The 20,906-nt window shown below is 43.4% G+C and overlaps 1 protein-coding gene across 1 annotated transcript in view; it reads right to left on the minus strand.

The window, feature by feature from the left end:
* The window catches only part of LOC308295993 (transmembrane protein 132C), a gene marked incomplete at both ends in the record, with an annotated part of 290,553 nt that overhangs the window by 10,500 nt on the left and 259,147 nt on the right, over positions 1 to 20,906 (minus strand). Inside the window, 2 exons of the mRNA XM_080739101.1 lie at positions 5,846 to 6,119; positions 17,358 to 17,569. Coding sequence (XP_080595227.1) covers positions 5,846 to 6,119; positions 17,358 to 17,569 — 486 coding nt within the window. The remainder of the gene's footprint in view (positions 1 to 5,845; positions 6,120 to 17,357; positions 17,570 to 20,906) is intronic.

Below are 20,906 nucleotides of genomic sequence, written 5' to 3' on the forward strand. Positions count from 1 at the left end.
AAAGTCCTCTGCAGGGGCATGGATGCTATTGCCGTGTGTTACCATCTAATACATACAATTCAGCAAACACAAAGTGGTGGCAATTCTCAAACAGAATGTTTAGCTCCATTCTCTCACAACACCTCTCACAAACATAGCCACCACGTCAAACAAGCGTGACAATTTTGCACTGTCCACATTTTAAACATGCCACTCTTTGAACCGCATTTATTTCAATTTAACAAAGTTTCGCCTTTCGCCTCACGCAGAGCAGCCAGTCCTGAAGGAGTATCTTGACAGTGCTCATAAACTGGTCACCAGAGTATCAAGTTACAGAGGAGGGGGGAGGGGGGAGGGGAGCTGAGCGGAGGAGGGAGAGAGAGAGAGAGAGAGAGAGAGAGAGAGAGAGAGAGAGAGAGAGAGAGAAAGAAAGACGGGGAAGGGCCCGGGGAGCTGAGCGTCCGTATACACCACGTCATCGCATCACCAATACCTTTCACAAAACTTTTTTTCTTTTTCAAAAAACTTTTTTTTTTTCAAAAAACTTTTTTTTTCCCAAAAACATTTTTTTTCAAAAAACTTTTTTTTTTCAAAAACTGAACTCTAGACTTTTGCAACTTCTAGTAGATATACAAATCTAGATACCTCGTTCGCCGCTGCACTTCATTTTAGCAGCCTGTATCGCGGGCGGGAGGAGGGCGCGCTTCCGCGTGTGTCACAGAAACGGAAGTTCGGGAGGCCCAGTGCGATCAACAGCAGTGGTTCTCAACCTTTTCAGGCCGCGACTAACCCGAAATAATGATAATTTAACTGGGGACCCCCCTACCCTGACAAGCACTAGTTGAGGCATAACATTTTGTATAACACGGTTCTATTGTGAAAATAGCAGATCTACATGCTCACAACGTATGAGCATGTAGATCGTCTATTTTCACAATTTCTGCCTCTAATATTTGACATTTTGGCCAATGTTTAATTTGCCAATATAGTGGTATTAAAAAGTCAGATACCCTCTATACACTTGAACTATGTTGGTTTCTTTACTGTTGAGAGAGAAAACAATGTTGCACATTAAGTTAATCATCTGGGGACCCCTCTGGGGGTCCCGACCCACAGGTTGAGAACCACTGATCTAGGCAGGCCAACGAGGCAAGTGGGGTGGGTTTTTTCGAAATAAACGAACGATTCGATTATCGATTATGTCACGTTGCTGCATTGATGCAGACTCGAGCACGGGCCGAATTTGCAACGCATTGCCGAATCGATTTGACACCACTATAGCGTGTTCAAGGAAAGTGTCGGGGTCCTTGTCCAAACAGGTGGTGGTGGTGGGGGAGGGTGGATGTTTGTGGAGGAGGACGGTAATGGCACGTCTGCAGGCAGACAGATGGATGAGTGGAACACGCTGCTGGGCAGCGGCTACACCGCTCTACACAGATGTAATTAGGAGACGGCAATTCATCCAGTTAACCTGAGGACACTGACAAATGAAAGGTCCGAGAGGGGAAGGGCCCTTTCACTGCCACCGCCAACCACAAAACAGCCAGCTGGGGGACACACAGACCGTTCTGTTCGTTTAGTCTGCCGTCTGAAGGTGAGTCTTTGCTGTGCACTCAGGGGCGTCACACCACATTCTGAGGCCCTGGGTACAAGGATTCACCGTGGGCCCCCCATGAATGTTAACTATTGAAAAATAGCAGATATACAAGCTCACAGCGCGGCACCGAGTGCCGCGCTGCGAGCTTGTAGATCTACTATTTTGAAAAGTTCGAAAATGTGTGCAAGAAACCTATGTTTCCATGTCAGTGGTGCTCAAGGACCCCCAAGAGGATATATATTTGGCCACGGACCCCCATCTCAAAATATTTAGTTCCAGGGTTCCATCTGCTATTTTTGAAAAGTCGTGAAAATGTGTGCAAATCTTTGAATATATGCATTTTTAAGCGAACATTTATAACTCAAATTTTGCTTAAAAAATGCATATATTCAAAGATTTGCACACATTTTCACAACTTTTCAAAAATAGCAGATCTACAAGCTCGCAACGCGGCACTCGGTGCCGCGCTGTGAGCTTGTATATCTGCTATTTTTCAATAGCTAAAGTTACTAGGGCCCCTCCACCTTGGGCCCTAGTAACTCAGTCCCACTTTCCCCCCCTTGTGGCGCCCCTGTGTGCACTTTCAGAGTTTTGCTGTGCACCCGACCGCACTCAGACTCCATTTACGCGATAATTGCAACCGCAGTTTACTATGAGAACCGTCACAGCTTGTCCGTGTTTGTCCGTCCGTGTAGACGTGTTTGCCGCTCTGACATCATGCTCTGATGTCACTGTGATGTCAGGGAAACCACTCTTAACAGAATGGGTTTGCCGCTCTGACATCACGCTCTGGCTTCACTGTGATGTCACACTAACAGAATTCCTTTCATGCCCATATATGGAGTTCCCTGATGTCATCAATATTAATGATGCCCTGATAGAGAGATCCCTGTGATGCCAGGGAGAACAAATCCCTTTTATGCCCATATATGGAGATATGGAGATCCCTGTGATGCCAGGGGAACAAATCCCTTTTATGCCCATCCCTGATGTCCACATCCCTGATGTCGACATCACTGTGGCGCGACCTCGCTCGTCGCCCTGAGGCGTCTTACTAGTAAGTACTGTAGTTTGAGGTACTTTTACTATACTAGAGTATGTGCGGTTTTCAATACTTTAAAGAGGTGGAGCCATAGTTTTGCACTTTTTCTGTTTTGTACATGTCTATGGAGTTAACATTATAATGTGCAAATGTGCCATCCCTGTGTACTTTTTGTTACTTCCTGAAAGCTGAAAGCCTCGGAGTCAAAAGGCCCAACTGAAAAACACTGAGTTAATGACATCATAAACTCATCCCCTCCCCTTTTACCATACATCCAAAACTGTGGCCTGTGGGTGTGGCTAACTTCAGCTGGGTCACCACCCACCTGACAACCAGACATACTTAACCCATAACCTATAGTTAGGCCTAAATCAGAAATTAGCCTACAAAAACAAATATGTTGCTACATACTGTACATGTACTGTAAGCCCCTCCCATACACTAAAATGTGTACCCGGCCTGAATGGGTTAATGAACTGGTGGCTGTGGCCACATAAAAACCTAATAACACTTTCTGTACACTTTTTTTTGGAAGAAATCTTCCTCCTAGTATAATCCCTGATAATCATGTTTTAGTGGGGGGGAAAAATCATGACACCCCATCTTTAAAAATTTTGATTTTGGATGTCATAACCCCTTTAATACATACAAAACCACTATCTTATACTATGCTATTACCTATTCGAAAATAGCAATATCTACAAGTGTCACAATGCTCTTTTCTTCAAAAACATTTATGAGTAGGCCTACTTTAATGCTTTTACCTTAGTTTGATTCTTATACAAGCTCAATACTTTTACTTAAAGGAGCTATAGTCAACCTTTTCATTGTAGGGCCGACACTTTGTTTACATCCTAGTCTATAGACTAGAATGTAAACAAAGTGTCGGTCTGACAATGGCCAAAATGATTATTGTATCATTATTTTACGCTTTTTGTAGTCATTTTTGAATAGAAACACATATATGAAGCTTATTTTTTTATAAAATATTTTCAAAACATTATTTTTATTTTAGCATCCGTTTTTCAAGAAAAAGTTGACTATAGCTCCTTTAAGTAACTAATCTGAGTACTTCCACCAACGTGCATTGAAATCAGAAGGTTTTCTGATCTGCTACACCACGCCGCATCTGTAGGTGGTCTTCCCCGCGCCGTGATCACATCTCAAAGTTAGCCAGGTGTGAACGCAATTAATGGTGAGATTGGATCGTTCATTATCCAGATACAGATCACATTTTAATGCAACATGTAAATGGGCCGTCTGTGCAAAGGGGCGTTATTCAGTCTGCAGTGTATCTATCATATCACTGCCTCCACTCTGACCTTGTCATTCATCAGGAGTTTGTTTTCAAACGTCTCAGGATGAGAAAAAAAAGTGCTTGATGATGTTAATTAACCACGTGACCTCTAGTGTCCCTATTCTGGGCATGTCAGCTAGAGCTTACGGCAAGAATACAAGCTTACAATATGTGACGTGAGCCTGAGTAGATCAGCTATTTTCAGCGAAATGGTGTGTAGAGCAGGGGTTTTCAAAGTGGGTGACGGGGCACCCTGGGGTGCCGCGACGGCAGTCCAGGAGTGCCGCGAGATAATTTGGTAATATTTGGAATTTATTTGGACACTTGAAAGAATATTTAGTATCATTTTAAACTTGAAGTACAAAGTTATTTTTCAGTCAGTTCTAGAATGGCTGTTATCTCAACGTTCTCCTCGCAACATAATCACTAAAATATCGTCACTGTCGGGCAGAAACCTCTGTCCAAACAAAACTAGTGAAAACGCCTCGCATCGCGAGGCGTTGTGTGCTTGTAGATCTGCTGTTTTCACTAGTTTAGTACATTTTATAGATGATAAATACAAAACTAACGGTTTTGGACATACAAGGTTTCCACCCAACAACGACAATATGCTATAAATATAAGGTGCTAAGTGAAAATTATATTCTAGGGGTTCCTCGGATTAAAAAACATATTTATGGGGTGCCCTAGCTGAGACAAAAAAGTTTGGGAACGCCTGGTGCAGAGAGACAAAAGGAGGGGACATGAGTTACTTAAATAATTAGAATGACCTAAACTAGACTTATCGTTTATCAGATTTAAACAACCCAAACTTTTTGCGACCGTCAGGTCGCAAGTTACTATAAAAACCTCCACCGGCTGTCTGTAAGTCAGTCATTCCCTCCGTCTGTCCGTCACATCACGTCACACTTTTGGCACTACTCTTATCTCCGGCACCTTTGCCCCTATCCATGCCAAACTTTGCACACACACTCCTTTGGCTGGCAAACCATAACCTCCAGCCCTGATTTCTCACATGCCTCTTCTAGCACCACCACAAGGTTGCTAAGGCCAATTTGTGACATACATGCATTCTGACAGTCGCTTATCTCCCGATTAGGGAGTCTTACTGTTTTTTCATCTTTTTTTGTGTGTGTGTGTTTATGTTAAGTTTGAGCATACATCAGTGGTTCTCAAAGTGGGGTTCAGGGACCATCGTGGTTCCTTGAGGGGTTTCTAAATAAACCCTTGAGCGTAATACATACTGTACTCATACGTTCAAACTTCTGTTCGGAAAGGGAGGGGATATAACTACAAAATGGCGTTATTCCGAACATCGGATGGGCAGTCCTCGGAACCCGTGCACCTCCAGATGTTCGGAAAGCCCCAACATGGAAGGAGTATGTAATGCACTTTTACCGGTATACTCTAAGAGTTACGCGAGTCCTTGAAATTAAAACGTTTCAGAGACACTGACATACACTAAGCTTGGGGGTCCCCAAATTATTTTGAGGGGGTCCTCAGATGATTAACTTAATGTGCAACATTGCTTTCTCACTCAATAGTAAACAAACTAGCATAAAGTATAAGTGTATATAGAGGTTTATGCACATTTCTAATGTGACAATTTCAGGACTTTTTAATACCTCTAAAATGTCAAATTTGTCAAAATTAAACATTGTCCAAATTGTCAAATATTAGAGGCAGAAATTGGGAAAATAGCCGATCTACATGCTCACAACGCCTCGCGTTGTGAGGCGTTGTGATCTGCTAGATCTTCTACTTTCACAATAGAACCATGATAAACAAAATGTAATGCCTCAACTCTTAGTGCTCGTCAGGGTGGGGGGGGGGGGGGGTGTCCCCAGTTAAAATAAGATTATTTAGGGGGTCACGGCCTGAAAAGGTTGAAAACCATGTGCACTACTGGTACCACTGCACTACTGCATACCTGAATAGTGGTCATTCCTGTGTCCAGTCCCACCAGTATTCTCCCGTCCAGCAGCTGTGCGATGTGCGGGTCCTCCACCTTCAGGAAGTCCCACACAAGCTCCGTGATGTCCACCTGCCAATCAGTGCCCAGCATGAAGCTCGTGGGACCTCTGGGATCGGCCGACTCGGCCACAAAGTGGGTCAGCACTCGGACCATGGCGTTCTGGTATTGCAGAGTGCAGCTCCGCCCGCGTCGGTCTTCGTCGTCTTCGTCTTCGCTGTCCCGTGCGGACCTGCCGGTGAATGACATTTGACATTTGAGTTGTTGGGTCATTTGAGTTGTTGGGTCATTTGCGTTGTCCTACCCAACACCAGTCAACAAGAGCATAGGACAGTGTTTCTCAACCACTGTGCCTGGGGACCTTAGGTGTGCCCCTTGAAACTGCTTGAAAGCCAGTATTGTATTTATCATTTTAAAAATGATTTAAAACAGCCGATCTACAAGCACACAACGCCTCGCGGTGCGAGGCGTTGTGTGCTTGTAGATCTGCTGTTTTCACTACGGTTGTGCAACAGCCTTGTATGATGAAGCGGGGCTTTACTTTGCGAAGAAACGTACACATTTGAAACTTGGAGATACAAGGTTTCCTCCCCGACAGTGACAATATTTACACCCCCGTATTATGTTGGTGTGCCCATGGATTCTTGGGACATGAGAAGTGTGCCCATGCAGAAAAAAAGGTTGAGAAACACTGGCATAGGAGACCACCTCCAACTACTGTAGATGTGATACTAGTTACATTTTATTAAAGGAGCACTTTTGACCCATTTTCAAAAGTGCAACATCTTCTCTCCATATAATTGGTTGTCACTATGTTCATTATAAGATGCCATGCCACCATTTCTGTCCCCTCGAAGTGGGCTGTGCACACACAGGTCAGGAACCTTCCTCCAGTGACATCATCAGTGGGGATTTCAAGCTACTGGAAACAGCAGCCTTTCTCTTATGGAAAGTTGTTCCCACCCTATTTTACAGTACACTAACCAGTAAGACTCCCTAATCGGGAGATAAGCGACCGTCAGGTCGCAGCGTGATTTTAGGGCAAAATGTGTAGGAGCAGTGTCCAAAAATGTGGTTGAAAAAAATCGGCCTGATGGTGGCGCTGAGTGTAGACATAGTGTGTACCGATTTGTGTGATTTTAGGGCAAAATCTGTAGGAGCAGTGTCCAAAAATGTGTTTTAAAAAGTCGGCCTGAAGGTGGCGCTATATGGGACAGATCCATGTTGATGACATGAGTGTAGACATACTGTGTACCGATTTGAGTGATTTTAGGGCAAAAATTGTAGGAGCAGTGTCCAAAAATGTGTTTTGCAAGAATCCGCCACATGGTGGCGCTAGAAGAGGGGCATGTGAGAAATGAGGGGTGGGGTCTCCGCGCCGCCGAGGCGGACGAATAGGTACCGGCCCCGGCTCTCCCGGTCGCTCCTAGCCCGAGTTACGACATTTTATGTGCGCTGCAGTGGCAGGGGGTCCTCCACTGGGGGCGCCACCACTTTTGCATCCGTTCTGGAGCACCAGGAGTCGGTGGTCCCCAGGAATTCCCCGTGAGCAGCCCCGTTGGGGTGGTCATTTGGTCATTTTTGCACATTTGGTAATTTTTTACATCTGGGGGTCCCCCAGGGACCTGGGGGTCCCTGGAGCTCCGGGGGTCCTTGGAGGTTGTAGTTTGGCAGGCAAGGAGTGTGTGTGCAAAATCTGGCATGGATCGGGGCAACGGTTGCGGAGATATGAGCAGGGCAAAAGTGTGACATGTGACGTGTGACAGACAGACTGACTGACGGACGGACTGACTGACTGACGGACGGACGGACTGACTGACAGTTTGTGGAGGTTTTGATAGTAACTGCGACCTGGCGGTCGCAATAAGACAGAATAAGACTCTGAAGTACTGTAGGAGCTTGCTCCTAATAAAAATAAAAATAAACGATTGGGACATCATGCTGGGGATCTTAGTTGCGACCGAAGGTCACAGTTTACTATGAGAAACGGCACAGCTTGTCCGTGTCCGTCTGTCTGGACGTGTAGACGTGTACACTTTTTTACGGTCTATGGGTTTGCTTGCTCTGACATCATGCTCTGATGTCACTGTGATGTCACACTAACAGAATCCCTTTTATGCCCATATATGGAGTTCCCTGATGTCATCTATATTAAGCCCATATCTAACAGGACTTCATATGGGAATGCCCACTAACAGAATCCATATATGGCTAAGACAGATGGCCAAGACAGCCCATATCTGTGTGGCTGGTTCTACAGACAGTGATCTCCATGTATGGGCATAACAGGGTATGATGTCAGATGTCATAAACATCATAGGACTTTCACATAACGAATAACTGAATAAAGCTGGTTGCACACTGCTGCGTTTTTCGTTGCGAAATGCGTTTTTCAGGGCAAGGAGAGAGAGAGAGATAGAGAGAGCAAGGGACCGAGTGGTGCGCGAAACGGGCGGCAGTGTGCAAACGTGACTGACATAACGTGAGGTTGATTTTTTTATTCACGCGCTCCGAAATTCACCCCGATATTCGGCCCGAAAAACGCAGCAGTGTGCAACCACCTTCACTGTACTGTCTTCATATACAGTACATGGATCTCCATATAGTTGTACCAGGGGTCTCCATATAGGGGTAACTGGTCCGATATACATCACTGGCCAGATGGCCAAGAATTGGCGCGACCGTCGCATGTCGCCCTGAGACGTCTTACTATTATATCTATAATAATATCTTTACCAACCATATCTCAATAGAAGAGTAGGAAGACCACCTCCAAACACTGCAGATGTGCTAGTTATATTGTATTAACATACTATAAATAAATTGGTTTTATTCATTACAGCAAATCTGTAAATAGCTGTATATTTGTCATTGTTTTGTCCGCAATCTGCCGGACACACACACACCCCTGTCTCTCTCAGCAGTGTACGCCACAGAGGAGCGTTTACCTGATAATGACAAATGGAGGATTGAGACGTTGTTGAATAGACCACAAAGGGAGCATCAATTCAGTGTGTGTGGGGACCTTGAATTTCTATTTCTGTTTTGGCTTTGGCTTTTTTTTGCAGCACGAGGCACCTGGTCAGGATTTTAAATGCGCATACACTTTCTCCTTGCAGCTATAGTTAATCGTCCCCATGGTTTCCCTTTTGGTAGCAAATCGACTGTAATTTGATTACTGTGGGGCAACAAATCCACCTCCCAGAAGCCGGGCTGTGTCCCAGTGGGGTCATTACATTCAGAGTGAAAAACAAGGCTTAAAATGTTGCAATATTGCATTTAGCCCATAACAGTTTTTTTCTTTCTTTTCAACAAATGAACAACCTTATTTTGAAAAAATAACAGATGCAGCAAAAAAGGATGGTGAGAAAGCAATGTTTGATCAGGTGATCTGTAAGAATAAATGCTGCAAGTCCTGCTCTGGAACCTTGCTGGGAGCAGTGTTTTGTCAACAACTCTTGTACTAACACTTGTCAAACACGCTCACAAAAAATCACATTAGACTTATCACTCCACGTATGAACAGTGAAGTGAACAAGGAAAGACTGCTTTCATCTTTTATGCTCCAGAGAAATGGAACAAACTGCTGGACTCTCCGAGGCTGGATCGGTTGGTCTCTGTAGAGACTTTCAGAGCAGTGGTTCTCAACCTTTTCAGGCCACGACCCCCCAAATAATCATATATTTTTATCTTACTGTATATTTATCTTTGTCTACACTGTTGAGGAGGCTCAAGTACAAGAATGTCACTCGTTACCGATACAGCTGTATTGTAAGTGCATGCGACGATAAAACCCTTTTGAACCTTGAACCCATACACAGACACACAAACGGTTTGAGATGATGAAAAAAATAATAATCTCTTAAAACTAGGCTTTCTTCAGATTATCCACTGTGCTTATCTCTCTCCCTCTGTCTCCCCTGAGAAATAGAAGTGGATACAGGCCCACGGGAAGGAAGACGTTGGCATCACATTCCAGATCCCTGAGCGCTGCAGTCAGATGGGGAGTTAAGGGCTCAGGACCTTTCCTGACAAGATAAGACACCGTTGTAGACAAAGGGGTATTTCCTGTGCTGCTGTTGGACACAAGCAGGGGTGTCGCACCAAATTCTGGGCCCCATGGGTACAAAGATTCACTTTGGGCCCCCCATGAATGTTCTTCATTATTTTGTGCTTTAACTATTGAAAAATAGCAGATATACAAGCTCACAGCGCGGCACTGAGTGCCGCGCTGCGAGCGTGTAAATCTGCTATTTTTGAAAAAACTTGAACATTTGTGCAAGTCTTAGAATATTTTTGATTCTGATTCTATAAATGTCTTCTAAATCCTTCTAAGGTTTTTTGAAAAACCTATGTTTCTATGTCAGTGGTGCTCAAACTTTTTCATGTGAAGGACCCCCAAAATGATATTTATTTGGCCACAGACCCCCATCTCAAAATATTTAGTTCAGGGACCCCTCAGAAGCAAAATTTGAGTTACAAATGTTCGCTCAAAAAATACATATATTCAAAGATTTGCACACATTTTAACGACTTTTCAAAAATAGCAGATCTACAAGCTCGCAGCGCGGCACTCGGTGCCGCGCTGTGAGCTTGTATATCTGCTATTTTTCAATAGTATAAAATAATTAAGGCCCCTCCACCTTGGGCCCTAGTAACTCAGTCCCACTTCCCCCCCCCCTTGTGACGCCCCTGAGCACAAGTACCACAAGGTCCCCTTGAAGGATTAAAAGAGAGGGTCATGAAAGGAAACTTGTTTGATTTTGTTAGATTCCGTGTTGTCACGACCAAAACAACAGTAAAAGTTCAAAACAACGGCGTCTTCCTGTGATGCTGTAATGAAGAAACCCAACTCCTGCAGGACTCAATCATACCACCCTCTTCTTCTAACTACTTCTACTACAGCGGGCCAGGGGGGGGGGTCCCCAAATTATTTTGCGATAAATGACCAGGCCACCTATGAGCAGTGGTTCTTAACCTTTTCTCGATCAGTGCCCACATGAAAATCTCAAAAGCATTCCCAGCCCACAAGTCTCATGACTTTCAGAGCATGTTAATTTTAATGATTAATCAATGGATTGTGTTCCCGCCTTGGATCAACGGGACTAACATAGAATTCCCATTTATCAGCATCACAATGAACAAGGTTTCAAAGAAAGATTACAATGACATTTTTTTGTACATTAGAGAAATTATAAAACAAATATTAATGTTATATTATTATAGTGTTTTGCCTGTTATTTGGGGGCCCACGGGGGGGGGGGGGGGGGGGGGGGGGGGGGGCGCGGACCTGCAGGTTGAGAGTCACTGACCTAAGACAAAGGTCATTCCATTTTCTAATGTTCCCTACTCAGTGGCTGTGGCCGGTTAGACTGCAGGGACAGGATGTTGGATGCGAGAGCAGAGCAGAGCCAGCGGAGGACTCAGAGATTAGTATGAATGGGGCCAGGCTGCCAGCATGGCATCAGGGCCTAATGAGAGGCCCACATGGGGCATGTACTGCAGCCTGGCTGGCCAAAGACAGCTAGCTCCTCTCTGCTGCATCCTGGCTGTCAATCATCGTCTGCTTAGTCCTTTAGCGCCAACACTTTATTTTGAAAAGTAGCGCATTATTATTTAATTCATAATGCATGGTAGTTTAACGCACGCACACACACACACACACACACACACTGTCTGCATACATGCACACACACACACACGCACATACACATACATAATGTATACGTACATATATATCGTCGTTGTCGGGTGAAAACCTTGTATGTGCAAAACCAAAAATCTGCGATTTTCACTACTTTTGTGCTGCACTTTTGTATGAAGTAGGGCTTTGCAAAAAAAACAACATTTGAAACGTGGAGATACGAGGATTCTGCCTGACTATATAGTAACAATGCATCATGGTTCATTTGGCACATTACAGCAGCCTTCACAGCTGGGTATTCATATACAGTACCACAACTATGTTGATAACAGATATACAGTACAGTACAGTAGTTCCCAGATGAGGATGTCAACATTAAAGTTCCCCTGGCCAACAGAGCTTCTAGATTAATTAAATTCTCAGGAACAGTTAATTGATTTGTCATGTCTACAGTCAGCTATATTTAATAGCCAGTCGTACTATAAATGTACAGTACAACTTGTCACAGAAAGTCATAAATTGGAAGCTTTTATTTTATTCCCTGCTATGTTCCCAATATATATGTTCTTTATAGTAGGTTCCCAAACATTTTAGCTTGAGACCCAAAAGACCAATTAGACTTTTTCCCAGGACCCAAACTAGTTAAAAAACAGCAGATCTACAAGCTCACAGCGCAGCGCTGTGCGCTTGTAGATCGGCTATTTTCACTCCTAAAATGTCTTGTTTGTTTTTGTGTCTTTATGAACGTATAATGAAACCAAAGTCTTGCTGAGGTGGAATGGACGTGCTATAATAATAATAATATACCAGTGGGCGTCCAGTGATCCCCAAATTGAGTCTAAGGTTAATCTAATAGACAAATAAATCAAATTCATCTCACTCTCATGTCCAGATTTGGCTTAACAGTTGACGGTGCATATTAATGTTTTCACTGCATGCTGATTTTGCCCTGCCCCGTGGTTTCTGTTCTATTTGTTCTGCCATTTTGCTCCATGGTCGTTGATTTTTTTGTCCTTTCATTTTTGCAGAGACATAATGAAGGTCATTTGAAGTGAAATATGGACAAACGGATCTGCAGCTTCACACGGTATCCCTGTGCAAACAACAGTGATTGCTTTTTATTGTTCAAATCCTGAGCGGCGTTCAAAGAGTGTCTGGCGTGTTTGACAGTAGAAACGGGGGCACTTAAAGTACGCAGAGCTTAACAAGGTCAGTGCTTATGACAACACAGGCAATTAAAACATGAAAACAGACAGCAAAATACACATTTGCAAAAATGCTATAAAGTGGAAAAGCTGACGTGCGTGAAATAAAAATGAATTCTTGAAAGAAGCGTTCTAACAGAGTTCTACTGCTTATATACTTTGGTCCCCTGTCTAGGGAGGCTTATCTTGTCCATGTTGTGACAGGGCTTAAGGAGAGTGATGTGAAGCGTACAGATACAATATAGAGTATAGACCATTGGTTCCCAAACAGTGTTCCCAGGCACAACGGAGTGCAAGTTCAGGTATGCCTTGAGATGTTGTGACAACCACTCATCACAACATATACAACTATGTAATGTAGTAAAATCAGTGCTGTGTTCTACCTGATACTTGGGTATATGCCGTATGCTGTGAAGAAAAGAATTAGAAAGAGCGTGTGCCCTCCGTGAACCTTTCAAAGTAGCGTATCTGATAGGCATTATGCACTGGTCTATGCCCTGGCCACAGGAATAGCCACGGAGCGTGTGCCCTCAAAACAATATAGAACACACCATTGAGTAAAATGTTATGAATGATGAACTATATCAGTACTTTGTGCACATTCATCTCCCAATACAAAGGCAAATTGCATGTCTAAAATATATATTGTAACCACTGTCAATATGGTGTACCTATTTTGGGCATGTCATTTTAGAAGAAAATAAAAACCATATACTGTTTACAGTATGTATCTTACATTTCTTTTTAAAAATATTCAAAATGAGCAAAAATATCGGACGTACACGCTTGTGGGCTGCTACTTTTGCCATGAATAAAGGAGCGCCTTGAGAATCTGACTTGCCCATGGTGTGCCTTGGGCACATAAAAGTTTTAAAACCACGGGTATAGACGGTGGCAATCAAAAACTGTAAGGGGAAGCCCATGCATGCCTGATGCCTCTCTCTCTCATGCACTCTCTGGCCATCAGTTGCCAGTCCCGGCTGACAGTCTAAGGTCCCATCATCACTAGCTATTGTAGCCGACTGGCTTAGTTTTCCGCTGGGTTTCAGGACAGTGGACCGATGCCCATTCCCGCCACCAGGCGAGCTGCTAGTTTGCAAGGTCACGCCTGTTATTCCCAGATAAACAAAGACGGGGCAGAAGATGGGGAGTGGGGGTGGGGGGAGCAAATCGCTCAGCTGCCCGCAGAGCTGCAGTGCCAAGCAGGGGCATCACACCAAATTCTGGGCCCCGGGTACAAGGATTCACTGCGGGCCCCCCATGAATGTTAACTATTGAAAAATAGCAGATATACAAGCTCACAGCACGGCACCGAGTGCCGCGCTGCGAGCTTGTAGATCTGCTATTTTTGAAAAGTCGTGAAAATGTGTGCCAAGAAACCCATGTTTCCATGTCAGTGATGCTCAAACCTTTTCATGTGAAGGACCCCCAAAATTATATGAATTTGGCCACGGACCGCCATCTCAAAATATTTAGTCCCCCCCCCCCCCCCCCCCCCCCCCAATCTACAAGCTCGCAGCGCGGCACTCGGTGCCGCGCTGTGAGCTTGTATATCTGCTATTTTTCAATAGCTAAAGTTACTAGGGCCCCTCCACCTTGGGCCCTAGTAACTCAGTCCCACTTTCCTACCCCTTGTGATGCCCCTGGTGCCAAGACCGGACGTGCTGGCATCACCAGTGACAACACACATCCAGCCTGTCCCCGCAGATAAAAGCATACCAGCACACAGCTGGGAGAGCAACATCCTCCACCAAGCTGTTGCACCGGTCAAACCGTGCACCGCTGTCAGTCAAAGCAGGAGGGAAGGGGTGGATAATTGGAGGATCGGCGCCGGGGTGCAAAGGATGACCGACTTCCCCGTGTCCCCGTCTCGACATTTTCCGGGATTAATTATTTGCCAGGCGGGCTGATGGCTTCTCTTGTCCATTGAAGGATGTCAACACTTGCACAGTAGCACCGTGTGGCGGCATCAAGAGAAGAGAGTGCCCGTGATGAGGTCCCAGGGGGAAATGTCTGACCTCAAGACAGGGTTAATAATGTTCTATACTAAAGGCTAGGAGGAAGCACGACAGGCCACCTTAACCATGTCACAATGTCAGGGCTGTACCGCATAGGATGGACATTTTGTTACAAGGCTACTACAGTACATAGAGTAGTAAGAAGCAGCCAGTAGAGTAAGAAGAGGAGCTTGGTCGAGTTGCACCAGGGGCGTTAGTTGGGTATGGCAGGGGTATGCAGCTGCCATACCCTGGGTCCAGGGGGGAAAATAAAAGTTACTTTTAAATATAAATCCAAGAATGTCTCTTTGTCTATCTGTGCTGGTTATTATGTTGTTAAATTACAGTAAAATAACTACAAATGCAAAATTTAACAAAATTGTCAGGTATTATAAATTAATTATATTCTCCACACTTATTCTTCTCATCTTGACACAATGGTATATTCCCAGGTTCAGCAGGTCAGCTGCACAGGTGCAATGCATTATTGTTCATTGTGGCACGTTTACTAACATGCCAAGTTTAGCTGCACTTGAACAACCGTTCCAGGCTGTCATATCCAACCCAAGAAACCGTAGAAACGGGGGGAAAAATAAAATGTAGTTCTTAAATAAATGTATCATGCCTGTTGCTAACATGACTAACATGACTGGTGTCTTGCACGCGCGCGAAGGCGCGCGTGCAAGACACCAGTCATGTTGCCATACCTTAGCTTTTTCTGAACTGACGCCACTGAGTTGCACCCAGCTACAAGTGTCCTCATTACCTTAAAATGGAGTTAATTTAAAAGATAAACGGATATCTGGTGGTAATTGTTTTTTTCCCCCTTTTTTTCCCCTCAAATTCAATCAAATTCTAAATGAGATGTAGCAAGGGAAAAACCCAATCGATTTTATTATGGAATAATAATTATGGTTTATGCTTGGATAGCATTTTAAACTGTGAATTACACAAAAACATCAGGGGGATAATAAGCCCTTCATCTGGCTAGATCTTGTTTAGAATGATTAAATGTGGCCCTGTGGGCAATTTTAATTTCCCATGGTTCACACCTGTTAGAACAAACACTGAACATGTTTAACATACACGTTCTGTTCTTATTTCTGGTGTAACTTGCGGTGATCTTTGTTGGCAAACACCCAGCAAGAAAAGTAATTAGCCGCCAGATAAATGACATGTTTCCCAAAATGAAAGGGAGAGTCATTAGATAAAAATGCTCTCCCTATTTGAATCTGGGGCGAATACTTAACAAAAATGGCTGGCTGTGTTTGGTGAAGATATTTGCTATAAAGTTAAAAGAGGAGCGAGCTTAGTATAGCGTCGTTGTCGGGTGAAAAGCTTGTATGTCCAAAACTGTTCGTTTGCATTCATCATTTTAAAAATGATTTAAACTAGTGAAAACAGCCGATCTACAAGCACAAAACGCCTCGCACCGCGAGGCGTTGTGTGCTTGTAGATTTCACTACTTTCACTACTTTAGTGCGACGGCCTTTTGTATGATGAAGCAGTGCTTTACTTTGCGAAAAAATTAATAAATTTGAAACTTGGAGATACAAGGTTTCTGCCCGACAATGACGATAGGCTCGTTGACACCAGTCAACTAAGTACTGTCTAGGGTTGAAGTGGTTAAAGAGGAGATCTTCTACTCAGCTCTTTGGCAGCCAGAATATTGCATCACACACACACACACACACACACACACACACACACACACACACACACACACACACACACACACACACACACACACACACACACACACACACACACACACACACACACACACACACACACATTCACCAAAAGGGCCCTTATGGGTCCATTTGTACTCTCTCAAGAGTTCAATTCAAACATTTTACAATGTAAGCACACACATTATCGTCACTGTCGGGCAGAAACCATATTATACAGTATCTCCATAATCCATATTTTAACATTTTAATGATTTTTTTATTTATTTATAAATGAATGGCCTTCTTTGTCATACAAGAGTGTGCTGAAAGTGAACGTGGATAAGTCTATCAGTGGGTTTTATAGACCAACCAACAAAACGTTTCAGATGAGCTAAATAATAATCCAACGGTTTTGGACATACGTGATTTCTTCCCTACAGCGTCAATGTACACACTAGGCTAGGGCATTCACGAATAGTGATTTTTAGTATTCAAAGTATTCGAATATTCGACAGGACTGGCCAAACTGTCAAATATAAAGTACAAGAGGCGTACATTGTGAAAATAGCCGATCTGCATGCTCACAACGCCTCGCGGTGCGAGGCGTTGTGAGCATGTAGATCTGCTATTTTCACAATATTTATCTGCGGAACCGAGTCACATTAAATGTAATACCTACAATTCCAAGTGCTTGTCGGGGTGGGGGTCCCCAGTTCAAATATGTTTATTTTGGGTGTCACAGGCTAAAAAAGCTTGAGAACCCCTGGTATAGAGCGTTAACAAATTCATCCACCAGGGGCATTGACAATAACAACAACGAATATTCGACTTCGGTGAACAACATCGAATAGTGAGTTTGATATTCGAATATTCGAATATTCAAATATTTGGTGAATGCCCTAGTACAAACACACACACATAGGGACCATGTGACACCGACAGACAGCGTACCTGTGGCTACCGCCGGCCGTGATGGGGACCCTCCATCCTTTGATCTGACTCAGCTCAGTGTCCGACACGTCGATCTGCAGGGGGAGGCGCGGCAGCCACACGTTGAGCTCCAGCTGCGCGCTCACATAGCTGTACGTGAAGTTCACCGTCATCCTCATCCTCCCCTTCATCTCCTTGCCGTTCACAAACACGTAGTCGCACCTCTCCGACACCTGGACGGGACGGGTGGGAGGGATGGATGCCAGGGAGACGAGACAGAAACAAAGGGTGACAGACATTGAAGTTATGTCAATGGTATATAGATGACATTTTTAATGAAAACAAATGATAAAAATAAAATACGACAGCCACATAGCTATTAAAAAACGTGTGGAATAAAAGCACCCCGCCCCTCCCCCCAAATAATAATATGATTGTGAAATATTCATTTTAACACATCTGGTGCCAACCCCGAGTTTCCCGAGTTTGTATTGGTACTAGTGCTGTGCCAACCCCGAGTTTCCCGAGTTTGGGCCGTTTTTGAAAAAAAAAAAAAAAAACGTTTTTTCATTTTTTTTTTTTTTTCAAAAAATTTTTTTGGACCTCCAGAAATGTGTTAGGCATGATCGCGATCGCGAAATTGCATGTTTAACCCCCATACCAACCCATTCTTTCAAACATGGCAGCCATGTTTGTTTACATCTGAAGAAAACATAATGGCTCATAAATCATGAATGCCTGAACGGATTTCCAAGCGGATTTTTTTGTTTGAAAGCTGTGAACAGCCTGCACACACGTGGTGCATCATCTAGGCATGGGCGTGCACTTTTTACACAATTGCACAATTACATGGAAGTCTATGGTAACCATGGCAACGCGGGACATTGGCCGGAAAAAATCATTGCAACATAAGTGTTAATACTTTTGTTGGGATTGTTGGGTCAAAACTCCAGAATTATTGGTTTATTTAGCTCTGTATGCCATAGAATGATGCAGGCATTATTCACCTGTTTTCATTGGGTAATGTGTGCTGGGTGCACACTAGAGGACTTTCAAATATTAGCTGATTAAAAAAGAAAGGTGGGTGACCACTGATTACAGACATAATGACATATAGCAGATGTTTTACATTTTAATCATAAGAACAAACACAACAGACGGATTCAGTCAAGGCTCAGGGCGCAGTACCACACACTTGGTCATTATAGCTATTGAACGATTTCAGAGAGATGTTTCAGATTGACAAAAATAGCCTTAATAGACTTTAATCATAAATAGCAGATCTACAAGTTCACAGCACGGCAGAGCTGAAGCGCTGTGAGCTTGTATATCTGATATTTTTTAGTAGCTAAAGCATAAAATAATGGTTAAAGCGCTTCAAGTCTAACGCAACACAGATGCGTGTTTGAGTGAAAGCATCCAGCGTGTGTTGTGTTTGCAGAGAAGCAGAGGAAACAGACTAGGACCATGTTGAGTTGAGATCTCACAGTAAAACCTGAATGCTCATAACAAACACAAAGGCATCACATTTTATTCACCATAACATTATGTACGTAGTATGTACTAGGGCATTCACGAATAGTGATTTTTAGTATTCGAATTATTCGACCTCAAAGTATTCGAATAGTGGAATATTCCACAGGACTGGCCAAACTGTCAAATATTAAGTAAGCAAGAGGCGAACATTGTGAAAATAGCCGATCTACATGCTCACAACGCCTCGCCAGTGTTGTACCCGAACGCGTTCAAAGAACGATCGTTCATGAACACGTTCATATTTTGGGCGAACGTGAACTGAACGTAATTGTTTTCGCTTGATGAACGATATTGTCGAACGCGGTCATTCTGACGCCCGTGAACGACGTTCGTCGGCGTTGTCTGTCCTCTCCTCTCTCTTTTCATTCACATGCTCCAATAGCACGCACTGTGTGCCCATTCACTGAGCTGAAGTGTATTCTCTCGGTGGAACACTGTCTTACGGACTAGTATAGCGCTGCCCCTAAGCTCCCCCATGCCCCCTCCCCTTTCTACACACAACACTTCAGCTCAGTCTGCACTCTGAGCAGTGAGGGAGAGAGGGAAAAAGTGATCTGCCGTCTCTAAGTGAAGCTGTTAAAACAGGATTTAGATCACTCACTGGAATAATAACTGATCATCATACAGTACATCTTATAATATAGTCTAGCCTACTTCTACCTCTGTTCCTGAAATCCGCGATGTTGTTAGGGTGCTGGGTGCTACAACTTTCTTGGATCAGATGACAGACTGCACGCACGGTAACACTGCCAGGCATAACGATCGACTCGATCGCCTCATTGAAAATGCGCATTTGACACAGATTTGACCACAGGCAATTAACAGCTCAACATTAATAGCAGCTGTTACAAACGCTTGTTTTCTCTGTCTCACGTGTGTCAACTGTTAAATCTGTAACCAAGATGTCAAATAATTCCGTGTTATAGTGCAGTGGTTCTCAACCTGTGGGTTGGGACCCCTAGGGGGATCCCCAATTTTATTTTTTGGGGGGTCCCTGACTCCCCAGTTGTTAAGCTTAATGTTAACATTGTTTTCTCACTCAACAATAAACAGATCAACATACAGTATAGGTGTGGCATCTGCACATCTCTAAAGCACATGTTCACAAGCATGTAGATCGGCTATTTTCACAATCAAACAGTCAAACTAATGTAATGCCAACTCCTATAATTCCAAGTGCTTGTCAGGTTGGGGGGGTCCCCAGTTCATATGATTATTTTGGGGGTTGCATCCTGAAAAGGTTGAGAACCACTTAGAGTAGTGCAGGTAGGGCCTACTCAGTAGATTCTCTCCACCTTATTTTAAATGACTTGTAAGTTCACTTCTCAAAGGGGCAACTTTATTTGTCAACCTGAATGGCAAGCCTAATATTATTGTGTTCATGTCTTACTTTATTTAATTCATATTTCTTCAAGACGTCGTGTGTAGGCCAGTGTTTTAGACATAGCCTTAGGCCTATTGTATAGATTGCTACACAATAAATGGTAAGGTAAAAAAAGAAAAAAAAGAAAACATAAATAAAAAAATACATACATACATACAAATATATATATTTTTTTTTGAATAGCCAAAAGTATAAAAATAATTATGGTTAAAAAAAAGAACGAAAAAGAACTAAGTTAGTTCATTTTGGGGAGCCATGAACTTTAGTTCAAAATATAGAATCATGAACTAGAAATGAACTAGTTCCTTTTAGAAGTTCTGAACTTGAACTTGAACTAGTTCGTTTTTAAAGTGAACTTTCCCAACACTGCGCCTCGCAACGCGAGGCGTTGTGAGCACCAGGGGCATTGACAACTCATTATTATGACTTCCTATCTAGCCATAGCCAAGCTTTATAAACTATATCTTTTTTAAAGAGAAAACAATAAAATAAAATAAGCGAATATTCGACTTCAGTGAACAACATCGAATAGTGACTTTGATATTCGAATGTTCGAATATTCTAATATTTGGTGAATGCCCTATATAGTATTATGTACGTAGTATGTACTACAGTAGACTCACCATACTGGAACGCGCTACATCTCCTAT

Source organism: Nannobrachium achirus (assembly GCF_963921795.1).
Source record: "Nannobrachium achirus genome assembly, chromosome: 12".
Lineage (NCBI taxonomy): Eukaryota > Metazoa > Chordata > Actinopteri > Myctophiformes > Myctophidae > Nannobrachium > Nannobrachium achirus.